The sequence below is a fragment of the Onychostruthus taczanowskii genome, unplaced genomic scaffold (assembly GCF_017590055.1).
Source record: "Onychostruthus taczanowskii isolate IOZ18803 unplaced genomic scaffold, ASM1759005v1 scaffold66, whole genome shotgun sequence".
In the NCBI taxonomy this organism is placed as follows: Eukaryota; Metazoa; Chordata; class Aves; order Passeriformes; family Passeridae; genus Onychostruthus; species Onychostruthus taczanowskii.
Window position 1 is genome coordinate 190483 of NW_024504344.1, and position 21010 is coordinate 211492.

The following is a 21010-nucleotide window of genomic DNA, read 5'->3' on the forward strand; positions in this document are numbered from 1 at the left end:
GGATACACCTCAGCCATTTAGAGGAGAATAAATACTGTCTGAAATCAATATATTTGTGTCCTTAACCAAGACGAGAAATCCCAATCATTCCAACCATTTTGTGTAAAAGGAGATGGTGTTTTTCAGGGACTTTTCATTCCCTGCAAAGAAATTCTCCATGGATGAGAAAGGGTTCAATTCCATTATGTAAGCACAAGCATCTAGTACTGCTAAATGCTAAGGTGTAGACAGATAGACACATAGACACATAGATAGATAGATGATAGATAGATAGATAGATAGATAGATGATAGATAGATAGATAGATAGATAGATATGTGTGTGTATATGTATATATATATACACATGTGAGGTACATATATATATATGTATATATGTATATACACCATATTTTATATATATATATATATGTACAAAGCTGGAGGTCAGGTGTGCTATTCCAGATTTGTCATGTCACATCAGACATGTGTTTTATCCCTGCCTCCCTGCCAAGTGAATGTGTCACCTTTATGCTGAAAGAGAGCTCAGTCCTTGCTGTGCACTCAGTGCTGAAGTATAGGTGGTGACCTTGCTGCCCAGCTTTACTGATGGTCAGTAATTTAAACAAAAAAGACACAACTACACCCATGATTGTCAGCAATTCTTATTCGCCCTCTATTCTCCCTCCTTCGCCTCTATGTGTTAAGATATTAGCTAGAGGTAATTATTTTTTCATATGCAAAATTTAAGCTATACATTTTTATTTCTCAGACACACTTCATGCAAAACCCAGTTTGCATCCAGTTTATCCAGTTTAGAGTGTTTTGATTTAAACATCCATTACTAGGCTCAGATTGACAGCAGAAAGAATTCACAAAGAATTTCTAAGAAAAAATGTCACACAGTTCTAGCGACCCTGTTAGAAAATGTAAGAGATTGCTGTTTCACAAAGTAAGTAGCAAGTCTCATTTTCCTAGAAATTCTCCTATGTTCAGATTCAACACACTAAAACTGTTCTCCAGTGGTAGAGCAACACCTGCCTGCAGGGGAGCATTGCAGGAAACTGACTTACACTGTGTACCAAAACCACACCCTGCAGACAACAGAGGGGTATAAACAAAAGCTGTATCAACCCACTGAATACTGAAATAATGAGGATTCAATAAAACTGAGGATTCCAACTACTACTGCCAAAAAAAAAAAAAAAAGCAAAAACCAAAACCCACCAAACCCCCAAAAAAGCCACCCATCTTAACAAGAGCTCAACAGATGATTTAATGCATGTTTCTCTCAGACCCTATTATGAAGGAAATAATGAATCCCAAATCAAACGGTCCTACATAATGTTAATTAAAAAAAATATGTCTTTGCAGAAAGAAATCAAAACAGAGGCTCTAAACCCATCAGAAAACCCAGACTAAATGGATCACGAACAAGGTTATGGACCCTTCCTCCACTCTTAAGGCTCCCTTGCTCATGCCACAGTCTTTAACTGTGAGACACTTTTACCACACACTACCAACTCTTCATCTCCTTTTTCACAGGGTGTTAATAAGGCTTAATTAGCAAAATAACCATTTGCAGTAGAACTACATTTCCCAGAGTGGTCTTCTTTTTGCAAAGTAGTTATTTTTCAATACATGTCAAGATCCATATAACAGAGAATTTTCTTCTTGAACTTTTGTCAGGGAATGGATTTTAAGACACAATTGAATCAGTCAATAAAATTGTATTTTAGAGCTCAATTCAGGGTTTTCAGGTATTTGTAAATGAAGACAAAAGATTAGGTTTTTACAGGGACCCTATCCTGTCTCAGCTTACTCCATTCTTGCATCTGTACAATGTTTTATATTATAATTGATTACTTCATAACAAAATTTAAAGAGGAGTACAATTTTCTAAGAATTTCCTCAGCCCAGGAAGTGTTAAATGACATGTAGCATAGGAAACAACTAGGGCTACATTTTGAGCTTTTTGAGGGTGCCTTAAATATTTCTAAAACACACAAAGGTTTTTTTTTAATATGAGATAATATTACTTTTCACATTTTAATGCATATTAACATTTATTTCTTCCAAAATTTCTTATATTGGTGCTAATGACTTTTTTGGTGGGCTGGTTCTAAGACACTGGAGAAACAGAAATGAATTCAAAATTTCAGGGCTCCTTTTTTCTCAATTTGGATAAAGAAACACAATATAAAAAGCAATAGCTGTGTGTGAGGCCTTAGGCTTTTGTGGGTTTTAAGGGTGGACGTTGATGGCTTTTTTTAAACCAGGTTAGAAATAATTCCAGTAAAGACTCCTGCTGTGTCAGCAGGTCTGGATAAAAGTAATCAGTACAAAATGATGTAGGAGTTTCTTTTCTTTAATAAAAACCCCATACCAAACCAAACAAAGCCCCAAAAAAACCCCAGAAGTTGAGAGCTCAATGTAAATAAGGAAAAGCTAGCTGCTGCTGCCACGAATGAGTGGTTTAGGTTGCTTAAAGAATCATCAGCAAGGAATCAGCAAAAGCAAGTTTGATATAAATGTGCAAAAGCATGACAAAGTTTGAAGGCAAGGTTCACTCTAGTACTTATTATATAAATAAAGCCCACAAATAAAAAATGGTTGGGGAGTAACCTATGAAGACTTATGCTGAAACAAGGTAAACAAATGGGTAAGGAGGAAAAAGAGTAAGGGATGCAATGGGTAACAGAGATCCTCCTGTTGGTCCTCAAGGTTCAGAGTGGATGCCCTGGCCAAACTTAGCCTGAGACTGGATCAGCAGTTTGGGTCTAAAGGATTTAGCATAATAAGACCACAAAAAATATTTTCCATATATGGTGAGGGGTACTATAGTGGCAGGTAAATTTAGGTTTTTATCTTTTGTTTCATATTAGAAAGGGTAACTGGGCACTTCTATAGATACCTAGGTTTGAAAAATATCACATAATTGTTCACAATTTTTAGATTGGGTGAATATTACCAAGCAAGATGCAGGATGCATAAAATCACCCTGCATAACCTGAACAAGTGGGATAAACTTTATGGTCTTTTAGCTTCAGGGCAGAAGCTCAGGTCCTGCAGCAAGCTCTCTCCTGGGGCACTTGCAGCCCCCAATGCTTTACATAAAAGGAAAGTGCAAGGGAAAGTCGTTACTGGGGGCATTGTATCCAAGTTTTGGCAAGGCAGTTCAGCAGATATTAGTGTTCCCTGGACTCCTTCCTTGGGCAAACTGTCGGATTAGATGACCTTGTGGGGTCTTTTTCACTCTCCTTTTCTTCAGTTCTGTAGCATGCAGCTCCCTGTACGATTGTGCTGTCTGTGCTGTCAAGAAAAAAATATTCACGTTGATATTTTTTATGCATGTAAAGGACAACAGCATCTGGCAAAGCAATGTTTTATAAAGCTGCACTTGACCACTAACCTCTTGTGTTCAGGACATTTCAATAGTCTTCCATACTGAAAAACCAGAAAGACTTTAGCACCGCTGTAGATAAATATAATAATCTTGAAATGAAAGCATATATTTCTTTCACACATTCCCACTTCTATGCTTTAATTTGTCCCAGCCTACCTGAAGTGTTTTTACTGAAATTAGATCTGTTACTAGTGTAAATTATAGCTGTTCTATTTCTGTGCTATAAAAAAAAAGAAATAGAAATGTATTTGGTTATACTTAGCATTGGATATTTTTAGTATTGTTTCCTAATCTTGCTGTGGAAATCTAATGCAATACAGAACATAAGAGATCACATTATTATAGCTAAAATATAAGCAATGAGAAATAAAAAAAAAAAAAACAAAAAAAAAAAAAAAAAAAAAAAAAAAAAAAAAAAACCCACAAACCCAAACAATAATGGATATTAAAAATCTAATTATTTGTGTCGTTTAGAGAATAGTATCTGTTTTATAATACAACTATGAAAATGGCACATTTGTGTAGCACATTCTGCTTATTGAAAAACAAATCCAAGATGAGATAATTTTAACTGCATACAGTATCATGGGAACAGGAGATTTGTGGCAAAACACCAGGAAAAAAAAAATCACAGTAATGAATGAAAAAATCAGTAGCTGAGAAACTTACAGCAAGGGACCTATTTGTTCTTTAGGATTGTTATGCTAAGTTTTGGGACTTGCTGGAGCTGTAAAGTAGAGGTTTTAGGATGAAGGCATCAATTACCAAATACTAATTCTATAAAGATATTATTCCCTTCTCAAAGTAATTTAAAACACCCATTCTTACCTTACTTTTCAAGCACTGCACTTTTACTTGAACTCTGTAAGAGGTAAAACTCTTCAAAAGTCAATAAAAGTTTCCTTAACTTAAACAAAAGTGGTTTCCTTGGGAAATATTATGTTCTAATCCTCCACCAATTTGAAAAAAGATAATAAAATATCTAGAGGTCCCTAAATAAGACCCAGAATTGAGATATTAGACTACTGAGGTATTATTTTTAAGGAAGTGTGTGCTTGGATACATTTTAAGCCTTACTAAGCACTTCTTACCTGAGTTTACATTTTTGGCCGTTGACTGCCAAAATAAGGCAGTGCATAAATAAAATTCAAACTATGGATTTTTAGTAACTTATTTTGACAAAAATTTATTTCTCAATATAAGACACATAATTGCATTAAGTCAGAAACCCAAATTATTAGGGGAAATGGTGGGGAGGGAAATGAGGGAGGGACACTGCATCTAATGAAAATATTCCAGCAGGAAAGCAAAGACATATTTTTGCCTTATCATTTCACTTTATACATTGACCTATAAAGAAATAGTCCTGCTATAATGAAATAGTCCTGCTTCTTACTTTCCCTCATTTTGCAAAAACTTAATACATAGATGGAAGTGCTGTGATACTTGGGAATGTATGGTCAGGACTATTTTCTTTCCATTTGAGTTCTAAATTAAAAATATGAAATCAGGCCATTATCACCCACTGAATTCTCAGGCACAGTTTGTAGAAACAGGTGTCTGGGGGTTTTGTTGGGTTTTTGTTCATTTTGTTTTGTTTTCCTAGTGACTCCTATTTCTCTCCTCAAAGCCACATTTCCTTTAACATTCCCCAAAGCAACAGCTCTCCCAACTCTTCTTGCTGTATCTTGCAGTGCCAACTCTTGGGCTGTCCTGTGTAGGGCCAGGAATTGGGCTCAAAGATCCCTTTGGGTCCCTTCCAACTCTGAATATTCTGTGATTCTATGATTCTGTCTATGTACTGTCTAAAGCTAAAGAACTACTAACTTAAATACATAGTTTGCTTAATGCAAAATTGAAAGTAAACATTTGATTTCAAAATATAGGACCAAAACACCATGATTAGAAGTTTTAATAGAAATTAATCTAAACCTATGTGACAGATTTAAAGAACAGATTTCTTGTGAGATAAAATTCATAAATATAGAAGGTGACAAAACTCTGCCTTGCTATCTGAGGTATTTGCTAAAATTATTAGCATTTACCAATGTATACACAGCTGAAATATTTTTAAAAACAATTTTTTTTTGCATATAACTTCTACTTGGCTATGTGATATTAAAAAATGAAGCAATGAGATACACATGCAACAGTCACATCAACATTGTGGAGATGATATTGATGGGTAGGTTGAAAGAATTCACTTTAGAAAACAGACCTATTTTGTGTTATAAGTGCAAATGACACTATTTGGAGCTGGACATAAAAACACAACATCCTTCTCAGGAACTGCTGGAGAGCTGAGCAAACCTCCCATGGCAAAGACTGATGATTCTCTCTGTTCCTTAACTCTTTGCATCACAAAAGATACCAATAACAGGATGCTGAGAACATTTTGCACTGTTTGATCCTTCCACTGTATCTGGGCAGAGTGGGTGCATGTATAAAATCCACGTTTCACAGACTGATCTGCATGTGCGCTTTGAGTGGGAGCTGAGTCTTGCTGAGTCTTACATGATGAGTTCCACTTTCACGTGTCGCTTTGTAGAAGGTACAGAAGGAGAATTGGTTCAGTTTACAAACAGAAAATGCTTTATGGCTTTTTTTCTTTTGTTTTCTTCCCTCCTCCCCCCAGTTGCTTCTTTTGGGGGTCTCCTATAGCTGCTGCTTTGCACCATAATCTCACTTCAAGTATGTGAGGTCACTTGAAAGCAGCATTACTTTTTATGCACTTTGGTCTCAACAGAGTCTGCAGAGTTACTGGCTCATCCTCCAGCTTTTTAAATAAGATTTTTTATTCTAAGAGAAAAATGGACATTTTACTGCTAACCCTCCTCCCTCTTAAGAGAAGCTTAAGAAATGCTTTTTCTAAGACTGTTTTACTATTACTGTGTGAGTTAAAGTTTAAAAGCAAGTGCAATAAACCACCATCACCAAGTGGCCTCTATTATATAATAACTTTAGTTTACTCTGACTCTCTGAGGATCTGAGCAGTCTGAACAATGTTATTTTCTGATATATTATCAGAAGAAAAGAAACTGTGGTTTTCATGCACAATAATGAAAGAAATAGGCCATGGGTAAATCAGAAATGAAATATTGCAGAAAATAGTGGCATATAGAAGATATTAAAGCAGCAGATTTATTTCAGTGTTGGAGTAGCTAATATTCCTCACCTTGGTTCCAGTCGGTAACAGGGAAAAAGGCACTGATATTTTCAAAGCTCAAGTATCGAGTAAACTCATGCAAGCAGACAGGAAAACACAGATTGTAATTTTGAATTGAGTTCTGTTTCTTTTTCAAGAAAACATCAGCATACAAAGATAAATGCTGGGAGCCACATCACAGTCTTACCAAGACAACAGATAACTTATGGCTGATGAAGACTTGGTAGTTAGGAAAGACAGTCTGTGAGAGACAAGCTTTTAAAGCACTGAATATAAGAAGAAAAAATTAGCAACAAACAATTTCACCCTGTAAAAAACTGTCCTAAGAACAAAAGAGAACATTCATTAGCACACAAACACAATGTGCTAAAAGATGTGAAAGCAGGAAGAGGACAGGTATAACAGAGATAAGGGTGTACTGGATTTGGCATCACCCACGTTCAGAGCAATAAAAGAGGTATGTGGGAGGACCAGATGCATCAAGGTTGGTAATACATGTTGATTGTCCCAGCACCAGAGAAGGCAGTCACAAAGTGCTCAAAGCAAACCTCTTTTGTAAGTGTACTAGGCAGGAATACAGGAAATTAAAGAGTGTACAATTTTGCAAAAGCTCCTAGCAGAGGAATTTAACAATGGTACAATATTCCTTTATAGCTACAGTACAAGATCAAGAAAGGATTACTAAAAAATTATTTCTACTCAAATATGACACAAGAGAAAAAGACTATCTAGAAAAAGTTTTTTTGCCATGATAATGTTGATATCTTTTGCATCATTAGAACTATAGGAAGTGTGTATTAGCAAGTACATAATAGAAAATGACAAAAATCTAGATTTTTAACAAATACCTGCACAAAACAAATAATGGACTGTAAAATCATTGCACTTTATTCAAAACAAGATTAGGAAAGACCCTTTTAATATTACAAAATGCTTCAGAGCAGAATATACAAAGTTCATGAAGATGCTTACAGGCACATCATATGACCAAGGCACATGTGTGTGCAGCTCCAGGACTACACTGCAGCTCCACTGCTACAGCTGCCATTAGCAAAATAGCTAGAGGAAAGAAAAAAAATCCTTCAGATCATGGCATACTTGAATATAATGACAAAGGTGGCGAACCCACTGCAATGTATTGACTCAATTACTGCACTAGAAATCAGAGAGACTGTTCTGATACAGTGTGTTAGCCTTTGGGACCTAGACAGAAAGTAAAGTAGAATGATAAAATGTGTCTGCTCTAGATGATGTAATCATTTTGCACTATAGGTCTCATATATTCTATGTACTGTGTTCTACCTTAACTTGGCTGATTACCTTAACAGGTCTAAAAAAAGCCTCAACTTTGAACTATGAGGCAAAAGGTATAAAATAGAAAGAGGTGAATTTTTAGAGAAAAGCTTTTGAAAACAATTTGTCATGGATGTTCTGATATGACAGTACGCTCTAATTTATTTTTTCATATTTTAAATTGCATGCAAGTTTAAAAATAAAAGAAAAAGGCCACAGGAATATTGGAGAAAGGAGTGCAATGATACTTCCATCATGCCTAATAGAAATTGGCAAGTAACACACTGTAATCTTAAGGAAGCCAGAACCCACTTAGCAACACGCTAGTCAGAATTGTGATGAGTCACATCAATCACTAAATGTGGTATTTGTGACAAACCATTTCTCCAAACAGACCCTGCTTCCACAGGTCTTCAGCTGTGTGCACTTTAGTGAGTTGAAGTTTCAAATAAATAATGATTCTGTAACAGCCTGGTGTGGTCTGTGATTTAAATCAGGAACCCAGGAGTTAATCAGAGGCAAGGCCTACATTAGAGGCATGTAAAGTCTAGCACAGAATTGGAAATGACCCCAGCAGGGTGACAGCCTGCGGGTGCAGTGCCTTCTGTATCTGAGGGAGGGTGCTGCAACAGTTTCCCCTTGATCGGGTGCCTTGTAGTAGGTCCCAACCACAAGGTTGTTTTTGCCTAAATTACTGCCCACTCTGTTTGGTTCCTCTCCTGTGACAAGTGTTCCATTTATTCGATGATCACACCAAGCTGTCACTGACTGGTGTGCTCGTATCCCACAAAGCCAACCCCGTCCTGGGCTGCACCCACAGCCCTGTGGGCAGCACAGCGAGAGAGGCAATTCTGCCCCTCTGCTCTGCTCTCATGAGACCCCACCTGCCGTGCTGCATCCAGCTCTGGGCTCCTCAGGACAGGAAAGGCTGGATCTATTGCTGCAGGTCCAGAGGAGGACACACAGATGGTCAGAGGTCTGAAACAACTTCCCTGTGAAGACGAGGCTGAGTGAGTGGGGACAGTTCAGCCTGCAGAAGAGATGGCTCTGGGGAGACCTTATAGCTGCATTTTAGCACTTAAAGGGGGCTTAAAATAAAGATCAGAACAAACATTTTACCAGGAGCTGCTGTGATAGGACAAGAGGTAATGATTTTAAGTAAAAGATGGTAGACTCAAACTAGATATAAAGAAATTCTTTACAACGAGCGTGGTGAAACACTAGACCAGGCTGCCCAGAGAGGTGACAGATGCCCCATCCCTGAAAACATTCAAGGTCAGTTTAGATGGGGCTCTGAGCAACCTGATCTGGTTGAAGACTGCAGGAGTAGATTTGGACTAGATGACTTTTCCAACACAAAGCATTCAATGATTCCACGGAATTGACAAATATTTAGTTGTACTTGCAATATTTGGATCAAAGAATTAATGGTGAAACTACTGCTTGTAATCACTGTTTGTCATGTTGATTCAACAAATAAAGAAAATGTAAGTGGATTAATTTGTACAGAATCCATATTTCAGAGAGAGGACACAGCTCAGTTTCTGCCTCTTTACACATGGTCCCCTCACATCCTGTTGGTACAAGAAAGTGAATTTCATTCCTGAGAGTGAAGATACCAACACACTCTAATGTTTCTAGCACATATGAGTATTAATTTTGGCACCCACAATTTTAACTTATAGATAGACACACTGTCAGGTCAGATAACTGGTGCTAAAAAGGGAGTAATGGATATTAGTCTGACATGGTTCCTGACTGATGTCCACCTATCAAACTAACTTCCTGAGACTACTACATGAATTAAAAAGTGAAGTAATTGTGTACTGTTAGAGAGAAAACACATTTAAGTCATGAGTTTTAGAAATTTGGACTCACGGCTTTTCAATATTCATGAATCCTACAGCTAATACTTACCAGGCATCTCCTTGAGCAAGGCTGCTTTTCAAGCTCTGCATAGATTTCAGCAGTAAGAAAGCAATCAATCCTTAACAAGATGGTGTTTCCTGCCTTTCCTGGACAGTAAAAGTGATGCTTAGCAGGCTTTTCCCAGCTAACCACATCCTGGGCTGCTTTCTAGGGCCCAAGGCTTCTAATTTCCCATCCTTTCTGCCCTTGTCTTATTTTATTGCATCCTAGTGGATTTCATTGGAGAAAACAATATCCTGCATTTGTTATGTGCAGGTTTGAGTTTGAACAATAGGGTACAACATGGATAATTTTATAATTCCTATATTATTACAGACCTGGAGAGAACCAAGTCTTCAGACTTCCAGTAAGTCTTTCTTTGTTGAAAGCCAGAGGGAATTGGTATAATATGGGAAGAAATACTGTGGTTTCTTGAAACACCAAATGTTTATTTAACCAGTTACCAGGGAGAATATGACTCTTTCCAAGAAAGGTGAATTGTTTTTTACACAAATTGTAATAACATAACTGAGGTCCTTCATGCTTTAGTACAACTTTAAGTACATTTAGGCTTAACTGGAAAAATAAGGATCTTTTTGCTCCAGGTCACTCAATAAAGATTACACTCCTACATATTGTTCTGTGTCAAGAGTTGTATGTGCCTGCCTGTTTCACAACAGATGGCTGCATTTCAGTACTTTTATATAGAAGACGTATATGGAAGGTTGAAAAAAACATTTGTTTTAATTCAAATTCTTCCAGCTGCTTGTATGCTTTAGTTCCATCCATTGAGCTTGATGTCATGCAAACGAATTTTTTAAATAGAATTTTGCAAATTTGTTTCTGTTCATTTTGGATCAAGATTTATCTGGAATGGCTGTACAGAGAGTATAAATCGAGTAAGTTTCATGTTGTAACATACCAGCCATTTTTTCATGGGGCATTGCAATCTGTGAAATACAAGGTATAAGACACCTTAAAATATAGTCTTTTGGTTTTCAGGGTGAAAGAGCACTTGCAGTTCTGAGAAGGGAGCCTTAACCTCTGCTTCCAAGCTTGGAGTGAGCATTTCTCATACTAGTTTACTTTTTCAGAGCTTTCTTCCTCCCTGTATTGCAAGGATATGAGTAAGATATATAGCAGATTTTCTCTTTTTTAAATGAAATACAGAAGTAAATGTATGGTTATTCAATTCACAGATATAAGAGTATTTATCGTGGTCTTTTAAGTCTAGATCATCTAAGTTCCTTATTGGCTCATCCAGTAAACACTGATTTAAAATGTTACTTTATGGGTTTGGCTTCAGTGATTTAGTAATTTTCCTCTGCTTTGCCCTTGTGCTCCGTGACAGAGAAGAGCTGGTCTGGCTTCCTCCGGGCTTTTGTCACCCAAGATTCACTGATGAGACACCTAAGGACTAAAAAGGAAGCAAAGTAAAGGCTCAAAGCTAAAGAACAGAGCGAATCATGACCTTGTATAACAAAAGCATCCTCTGAAAAAATAGGCTTGAGCAAGGTCTTTTAAACTTTGCTTCTCTTTCCTGGTTTAGAACAGGGTGAATCCCAAACCCACTTAGAGCCGCACATCTGGGCAACTCATCAGAAATACGGTTTTTTGGCTGGTATTTATGAAGTGGTTTGTATTACTAGAGGCAAAAGCACAGAACGCTGGATAGAGGATACAGCTGTTTGTGAGAGGGAAAAAGAAAATAAAATCGCGCTTGCTCTACTTCGAACACAAGGTCTGCCTTTCTCCGTAAGATCTGACAGGGACGGAAGGGACGCCGTCCTGGATCCCCGATCCCTCTCACAGATCCTACAGTCCCGTAGAGTGCCCGAAGGGGACTCGTGTGTCGGAGGGGTCACTGTGGGGTCTGAAGGGCTCGATGAGTTCCACTGCTCCAGGCGCCGTCCCGCCCCTACCCCGCTCCCGCTCGGCTCCCGGTGCGGAGCCGCTCTGGGAGGGCCCCTCAGCACCGACCCCTCACCGACCGCGGAGAGGCGGGGCCAAAAGCAGCGACCAATGAGAAGCTGCGGCTGGTCTCGGACTGACAGGCCACGCTATCCAATAGGAGCCTTCACTTGAGCAAGGCGGCGACACTTAGGGGGCTCTGCTATCCCCGCCCTTTGGAAAGAGCTGGGGCGGGGCACCGCTCCTGGGCGGGGCTACCGACAGCCGGGGGGGCGTGGTCTGGAGCCGTATATAAACCTGGTGCGGGGCGGTTTGCGCGCTCAGTGGGTGCTGTGTCGCCGGCGGTGGTGTTGGTGTTGTGGGTCTGTGCGCAGCGCCTGCCGCCGCCTAACAGTCTCTTTTGTTGTGTGCGCGGCTCCCGTCTTGCCTGGGTCAGCGGCTCCCGGGGCGCGTCTCTTCCCCGTCTTTCCTCCTTGTGCGCTTCCGCAGAGTGATTTGTCCGCGCCCCTTGTCTGCTGAGGGGGGGCGGCCCCCCAGCCCGCGCCCCTTTTCTCCCCGCTCCTGGCCGGGGGCTTGCGGCGCTTCCTTCTGGATGCGTCCCCGCAGCCCCGGGCGGGAGGCGGCCGGGGGGAAGCGCTGCCTCCGAGGATTTACTGCTCCCTGGGACTCGGACCCGCTCCTTCCCCGCGGGCGCACCCGGCGCCCCGGCTCCGCTGCCGCTCCGGGCCGCCGCCGCTGCCATGGACGAGAAGTACCTGCCCGAGCTGATGGCGGAGAAGGACTCGCTGGACCCGTCCTTCACCCACGCCTTGCGGCTGGTCAACCAAGGTGAGGGACCGCGGGGTGCCTTGTCCCGCGGCGGGGACGGGCCGGAGTGAGCGGCGGCCGCCGCGGATGCTCAGCCCGCGGTTCACCCTTCCCTATTGCGCCGCTTGGAGGGGTTTGTTGTGCTCAGGCTCCCGGTGAGGTTCTCGGTGCGGGATTCACTCTTGCCTTGCACCGCTTGGGGGGGTTTGTTGTGCTCAGGCTGTCGGTGTTCGCCGGCTCCCGGCGCCTTCCCCTTGCCCTGCCGGGCAGCCGCGCTCGCTGGGTGCCTGCCCGCATTGCCCCTCTTCCACCCGTGTTTTCTCTGCCGTCGCTCACTACTCCAGTTACAGATTATTCCGAGTTGAATGGCTGTGTCTGCTGTGCTCTGCTTGGGCTGCATGTCAATTAAAACCCCCGAAGGTTTTCCTATTTTACCCTGTTTGTGAACAATGAACAGCCGATTGTTTACATGCGTGTGAGCCTTTGTAAGAGCGAGCCTATTGCCGATGGCTTTTCCTAGAAACTTTAGGCTCTGCTACATTTTAGTAAGCCTTTAAAAAGCACAAAGCATATTTTATTTTGCAATTATATAACTCCAGATAATAAATTACTCCCACCCCTTCTGCATCTGTCAAGACAGATGTGCTTTAAAGTGCTAGTTTTTTGTTTCAGCGATGCGGTACTGACTCAAAAGTCATTCTATGTGAATTTAAGTATGATTTAATGTACATTTGGAGATACTGTGTAATTAGCAGGCGATACTTTCAAGTACAGCTCTGGAAAGACCTAGTGCTTGAATGTGCAAGTGAAATAAGCTATGAACTGATTCTCTAACACACCAAACATAGTGATAGCCAAAATGATTTTGGCTTCAATTGCAATGATTACAAAGCCGTGCTTGGTGTGCTTTGCATCCTGTAACAGGAACAAGTTTAAGTTGATGTGGGTTCTTCTCATGTGTTGTAGGTTTCGATGTGTAATAGATGCAAATGCCTGTCTCAGAATCAGAAGGAGAATTACTGTTGTCTGGATACTCTGGAGTTAGGGGTAGCTGTCACAGTTTCAACTGTGGAATGCATATGCTAAGTGAATTGAAGGTCCATATCCATGGGTGATTGGTATTTTGCATATTTTTCCAAACTCTGAATCTGTAAAAATGTCCCTGTTGATTGTGGGAAAAGGAGAATTATGTTAAAAAAGCAGTTGCTTCTTGTGTTTGCTGTGAATGAAAAAATTTGTAAAAATTAAGTTTGATGGCTAGAAATTATGGAAGTTCCTCTCCAGGTAGTGAAGAATCTTTTTGCATGTGTAAGTTATTCCAGGGAGTTACAGAAGTATGTGATTTACTATTTTGTAAACAGTGTTAAAGGAAGTAAATCTGTCCTTTTGACTGAATTTATGATCTTTTTTGAGCTTATCATTGAAATGATAAATTGGAGGACTGAAACTTTTGCCTTTAATCACAGTATCTGCATGCATACATTCAGCTCCAGAAAAAGAACCTATATTGTCAGTGCAAAAGTGTAGATGTATGTGCATCCAACCTCTAATCTAGTCGGTGTTTTGATTTTTTGTTTACTTTGAAAGTGAAGTCTTGAATTATATCTGAAGTGTTTCACATGTTAGAGGTGGAGAAAAGAAATACTGAGGGTGACTAATCAGCTGGTTAACACCAGTTTAAAATGGAAATCTGTGTAATAGCTATTTAAAATAGTTTAATTGTAGAACCACCGAAGACCCAGATCAATAGAGTGCCTGTGTAATACAGGTGGGAAATATGACTTCAGGAGGGGATGTTTTACAAACCCATCCTGTCATGACATTACTTTATCAGGGGCTTTTTTTTTCTCAGTGGCAATAATTCTATGCACTTAAATGAATGACAATTATTAGTGGAAATGTATATGTAATGGTTCTGGCTTGGATATTGTATGTCAGGTCCACTGACTATTTTCTATATTAGTTCCTGTGGAGGCAAATAAAATGGCTTGTCTAGTTTTTTAATTGGGTTTGTTTGTCTTGTAAGTTTAGAATGAAACAGGTTTCCAAGTCTGGCTTCTTTTGGGTATCTGTAAGAGAATGTCTTAGCAAAGGTTTTAAGTGCTTTAAATAACCAGCTTAATTATGTAATAGCATTTTGGTGTCTTAGTGGCATTAAATTTGCTATCTGTATTTACTTTAACTGAAATACTGTACATCAGCTGGCTTTCTTCAGAAACTCAAGAGTAATTTGTAAGAGTTGTGTGGATGAAGTAGAATCCTTTTGAGATGCTGAAGTAATTGAGGTATGTTTACTGCTTAGACAGAAGAGCCAAATGGCTAACAAATTTCCAGTCATGTTGAAATTTGGTTTCTACAGAAAATCCTGGGTCTAGACTTCTGAAATGTGGTAATTATAGTTTTCAAATGGAAGTGAATGAATTTGCATATTGTGCTTGTAATTGCATATTATAATTTGTGTATGCACAAATTACATAATTTTAAATTTAAAAAGTGGAGCTTGGCCTGCTTCAAGTTCCTGGGTAACATTTCAGTTAAAAAAGAAAAATGTGGAAATAACTAAGATGCTGTAAGAATATTTTTGTGGGCAGTGTTATTAATCTGCCTTTATGAATTAGGATATGACAGAAGTTTCTCTGCCTTGAAACAGTGTTTTGAAAGCAGTAAAATCAAATATCAGCATCCTTCAATGTTCCTGCATAGTGTGTTGTGATTTTTCTTGTTGAGAACTCTTCAAGGATTTGATGCCCTGTTTCCTTGGGACGCAGATACAGTACTTATTGCCTAAATTGTTTTAAACAGTCATTGAAACATTTAGCTACTGCTTAAATTTTAGAACAGTGGGAATCTTTTCCAGACTTTATCTCCTCTTCTAATTAAGAAGATGTATTTGTATACTTGAACATTAAGCCATCAAAAAAAGGGGATTTTTTTGCCTATAAACCCTTAAGCATGTTATAGATTGGAAATAGACTTATTTGCACATGTGGTAAGATGACCATGATAATAGGCTTAATTTGCAGCTGGTACCAGACAGTGGAAATGGGAATTTTGTCCAGTTATTAGCTTATAGTAAGTTCTGTAAACGAGGAACCTGGGGAAAGATGAGATTTCTGTGAAGAAACGAGAGCTTAGTACATTTGTGTTTTCCTATTTTCAGCTCTCATGTGCTCATCTTTATGTGAAATCTGAAAAATATTTGTCTGTGGGAGTGATGGTAGTTCTGAAATCAAGCCTTATTTCGAAGGCTGTCTTTGCAGTTGTGGTTGTATATAAACGTTGGTAAATGTGCAAGTGTAGTGTTAATTCTCATAACTTGGTTCATGAGTGATGCTCTAAAAATACTGAAAGATACGTGACAGAAAAGTTACTTTACCTTCTTTCACATTTATTTATAGTAGTGATTTAAGACGAGCAGTTCGTGAATGTTGAATGAAGTATGTGAAACTGCAGATGGAAGAAGGAAACTGTAAATAAAACATGGTGATACCAGACACATTTCCAACAGGGGAGACCTGAAAATGGGTGCTTGGCAGTTGTTTGGTTTGTGTAGATAATTAAATGTGTACATAATGAAAGTTAGGGTTGCTTCCATTGCTGAAAGACAGCTCTCTTGTGCAGACTGGACCTCTGGAATTCTTCCTTAGAAGCTCATTTAAGCTGCTTTGAGATTTGAGGTAATATCTGAAGTTGGCAAGGCTTCCTTGAAAATGTCGATGAGACGATGTACAGGAATACCAAGCCTTCTTATCAGTACATGGCTGTATGTGCTAACTGTGTTGAATGGCTTTCCTGAGCCACATGGCTAGTGGTGATCAGCAGGGGCTTGCTGTTTCTTGTGTCAAATTTTGCTTGGGACTTCAGTAATCAGAGCTGTACCTCCCTAAATATCAGGGAGAACGGAGTGTGAGGTGAGTACGCTTTCTGCTTTGCAGAGGATATGAGTGGTCTAATTTTTTTTTTTCAGCAGAGATGACTTTGTAAAAATGGTTGAAGTAGGAGCTTAACAATAAATTAAGGTTCCTTATATATTACTGATTTTTGTTGTGGTTTAAGCTCAGCTTGGTTAGTAGGTACTGTGCAGCCACTTGTTGCCTTTCCCCCGGTGGAATCTGAGGAGAATTGAAAAAAGGTACAACTTGTGGGTTTAATAACTGAAATAAAGTAAAATATAATAATTATACTGGAAATTAAAAAGAGGACTAAAACCCAAGAGAAACAAGTCATGCATAATACAGTTGTTCCCCATCTGCTGACTGATGCCCAGGCTGTCCCTGAGCAGCAATCAGTGGCTCTGAGTCAACTCCCCACAGTTTATATACTGGACATCCATCCTGTGCTGTGGAATATTCTTTTGTCCAGTTCAAGTCACCTCTCCTGGCCGTGCTCCCTCTGGGCTTTTTGTGCACCTGCTCCCCAGCAGAGCGTGAGACACTGCAGAGTCCTTGATTTAGAGTAAGCACTACTTAGCAACAACCAAAACATCACTGTGTTGTCAGCTCATACTGAATCTGAATCACAGCACTGTACCAGGCACTAGGAAGAAAATAAACTGTCCCAGCCAAAACCAGGACAACTTTCACTAAATCTAGGTATGCAAGGGGTTTTGTGCTTGTATTTAATTTATCAAAAACAAATGTGATTATGTGGAGTGACATACCCATGTTGTAACGTAAATGATCAGTTTGCCACTGAAGCATCCACTTTCCTGTGTGGCATGGCACAGACACATGGTGCTGCTCATTCCAGTCACTAATGGTGTTGAATGTACTCCATCTGTGTAACCCCAAACTCTCCTTTTTGTCATTATAGTATCAGTCACAAACAATACTTGTTTCAAGTGTCCTACTCTTTGAGGATTTCAAAGCACTTCATGAAGGTCATAGGTGTTTTGAAAATGAGATACGGGTGTAGAAAGCTTACTGTGTTTTAAAATTATTCGGAGCATTGTATGAAATGTAGTAAGTTTTGTGCTTCTCAGATTTTTTCAGACTGCTGGTCACTTTTAATTGCCATTCTTAGCAGTTAACCAGAAATAAACTCTTCTGGGTTTAGTCTGATTACTAGAAGATGAGAGTCTAAGCAAAATGTTTAGGTGGAATTGGATATTTTCCAGGCCAAGTGTGAGGAGAAATTAAAGTGGCAGTAATGGGAATGGATACGATGCAATGGTTGCACCATCAATCTAGGAAATGTTGATTTGGGTTGTATTTCTGTTTTCTTAAAGCAGCATGAAAACTAGTAACTCTTGGATGGCAGAAGGGATATTTCAGAGTCTGTCTCTTATCTCAGCTATTTGTATTTGGTCAAACTTCAGAAGTTCAAGTTTTTGTTATGGTTCCTCTTTGCTTTTACTGCAGTGAAACTGTATCGGAGCAGTCAGAGGGATTCCTAAAAGTTAGATTCCAATCTTGCTCTCTTAAAAGGCTGCGGAAGTGATTTATCAGATATTCCAGTCATGTTAACAGGGTTCTGCAAAATGCAGCTGAAGATAATCATACTTTCTTCACCCCTGGGCTCATCTTCTGAAGCCTGACTGAGCCTAGAGCCACTCACTGCAATCACAATTAGTGCAAAGCTGACTCCTAATTCACTTGCACACTCACTTTGGCAGTCAGTGAGAGAGATTGAATTTAAAGGTTTCAAATGCAGGCTGACATGGTTTGTCACTTTCAATCCTTTTTGACACCAGCCATGCAAATTAAAACTGTAACCTTCTGAGTACTTATTTACTGGGGAAATCAGAAAGAAGGTCACAGCACTGTTCCTCTGGCCTGTGGCTTGTTTGACTTTTCTTGCATGTACTTAAAATTTATGTATGTGACCTTTCTGCCCTCTGGCTTCAAGTATAATTAAGAAACAAAGGAATTTAGGATACACTTTTGTTTGAAAGAATCAGGTATCCAAGTTCAGAGTTGAGAAGCATCTGTAAAGTATTCAGTGTGGTATTGCATGACTTTTTAATTAGTATTTAGCAGGGTTCAGTAAAAAGCATGTTTAAATAGATTAACTGGTAACTGACACACCTAATATTTTATGGTGAATTAACTGACTGTTCTTAGCTGAGCTCTGCAGGAATCTTGCAAGCTTAATGTTTACATTATTAATACTGTTTTTCAAATAGAACATTACAAAGGGCAGGGCTTCTGTACTGGGTATGTGGAATACTTGATAAAGTGGGGTTGTCTGCCCCTGAGTCCTGGGAAGGCAAGTCTCACCCATGCCGTGGGAGCTGTTTGGTAGTGGTGGTGATAGTTCTGGGAATTATTTTAGAGCCATATATTTCTAGCCAAGTGTGATTTTTTTTTTCAAGTGTAGCAGTAGCTAGAAAATTAATATATTTATGGCCTTAAGCTAAGGCCATAAGGGCATATGGACTCAGGAATTTAATTTTCTTGTGACATTCTACTTACACAAGTCCATATGTCTTAATCTTTGAGGAAATCATGGAAAAATACAATGCTTTGCAAGTTTGAGAAGGTCTGTAGGCCTCTTGCTAGTCTGATTGGTGTGTGAAAGGGATCTTTGACTTGTGCTTTGAGAGCCTGACTGCCTGCAGGAGTGAATAAAAGTGCAAAGAGGCCCTTCAAACTGATGGTGAAATGTCTGGCCAAGAAGTACAAATGAAAAAATGCACAATGCTTTAGCAATGGATGATTAACTCTTAAACCAGATATAAGGACCAGTAGATTTTGTGTATCTTGACATCTTTGCCTCAAAATGAGTTGCATTTATGGACATTTGATCCCTGCTAAATTGTTAAGCTCTTTGAACTGTCAATGACTTGGGCTGTGCCATAGCTGTAGGTTGGCTGTTTATGCCAAGGAGCAAATTAAAGAGCAGTAACTGGAGAGGTAGCATGAAGAAGCATTGTTACACTGACTGATGTATTTTTGTACCTCAACTGCTGAGCAGTGCGTGTTTTATTCTTTGTGTGTTTATCCTAGCTTTAAATTTTCCTTTGCTTAAACTTGCCTTTGTCATATTTATCACTTACGTTTCTTTTATGTTGTGTTGTTGTTTTTCACCATTTTACCTTATTGTCAAGGCAAACTTATTAAGAAACTAGGCAGTTAAATGGATTTCCTTTCTGTTCTCCATCTCTAGTTGCTATTTGCTGGATGCCATTCATTTCTTATTTTGATGTGTTTATCAGACTTTTGGCTGCAGGTAGCAACTCAACTTCAACAAAGTTGCAAGGCAGCAAAAAAAATGTCAGTTTAATTCTTTTAGATGGTAAATCTTTCACATTTTTGGCTTGTATAGGTGTTCTTTTATAGATCTTTATTTTCTAGGAAGAATTCGTTGACAGAGTAATTGGAAACCTAAAAGATTAGAAATCATTTCAGTAAACCCATTGTACTTGATCCAACAAAAAAATTTGTTATAACAACTGCTGCTGTGCTGATCTTGGTATAATATAGTGACAGTGAAGACCTGAAGTTGCAAATCCTTTAAGGATTTACTGATTTTCTTTGACTTTAATAATCCATCAGGATTGCTCAAAAGGAACAGTCTGAGTAAGATGCCTTTATGTGGACAAGACAAAGAGTATAGGGAAATGTCTTAAGTACTGTGTGCAGTTTCAGACACTACAATATAAATCACAATATAGGAGAAATATAGAAGCATTTAAGGGTGTTCAGAGGAGGACTATGAAGATGAATGGTCTGGAGGAGAAGCCATATGAAATGTGTCTGAGGTCACTTGGTCTGTTCAGCCTGGAGAAGAAGAGACTGAGGGGGGACCTCACTGCAGTCTGCAACATCCTCATGAGGGGAAGAGGAGGGGCTGGCACTGATCTCTTCTCTTTGGGGGCCAGTGACAGGACCTGAGGGCAAGGCCTGAAACTGTGTCAGGGGAGGTTGAGGTTGGATATTGAGAAAATGTTCTTCACCCAGAGGGAGGTTGGGAGCTGGAACAGGTTCCCCAGGGAAGTGGTCACAGCACCAAGCCTGACAGAGCTCAAGAAATATTTGAACAATACTTTCAGCCACATGGTGGGATTCTTGAGCTGGTCTTGTGCAGGGCCAGGAGTTGGACTTCAGTCCTGGTGGGTCCCTTCCCACCAGGAAAAGTCAGGATATTCTGTGATTCTGTAAATTACTTCTCTCACTGCTGCTGCATTTGTTGAATGCTTGGAGAAGAAATGTATCTGTAGCCTTTTATTGCCTCAAACCATTCAGTAACAGTACTCTAGGAAGCAAATGTGTTTGAAAGCAAAAGGTTTTAGATGTTTTCAGCCAGTTTTTCCTACTGCTTTGGGATAAAAATGATGATTTTCAGATACAGAAATGGAAGGACTGCTTCTAATGTGGTCATTCTTCCTTTCATGTGTCCTTTTCTGTTTGCTGGTAGTGAACAAAGGTTTTTGTTACTGGTTCATTTTGATCCATGTCCTAATTAACTAGAGGTGGTCAAGTACCAATCCTGATGTGTCCCTGGTAAGAAGCCCAGTTTGTGCTCCAATATTTGAGGGTTAAAGAGATTTTTGTTACCTTTCTTCTGCTATTAGGCAGAAATGCTGTGGTGCCCTCTATG

General features: G+C 39.5%; 1 protein-coding gene across 1 annotated transcript in view; it reads left to right on the forward strand.

Annotated features, from left to right (window-relative positions):
* Positions 1-11993: 11993 nt before the first annotated feature.
* KHDRBS3 (KH RNA binding domain containing, signal transduction associated 3) overlaps positions 11994-21010 on the forward strand; it is an 87818-nt gene continuing 78801 nt past the window's right edge. The window contains exon 1 of the mRNA XM_041420806.1: positions 11994-12490. Within this exon, the coding sequence (XP_041276740.1) occupies positions 12403-12490 (88 nt within the window). The 5' untranslated portion in view covers positions 11994-12402. The remainder of the gene's footprint in view (positions 12491-21010) is intronic.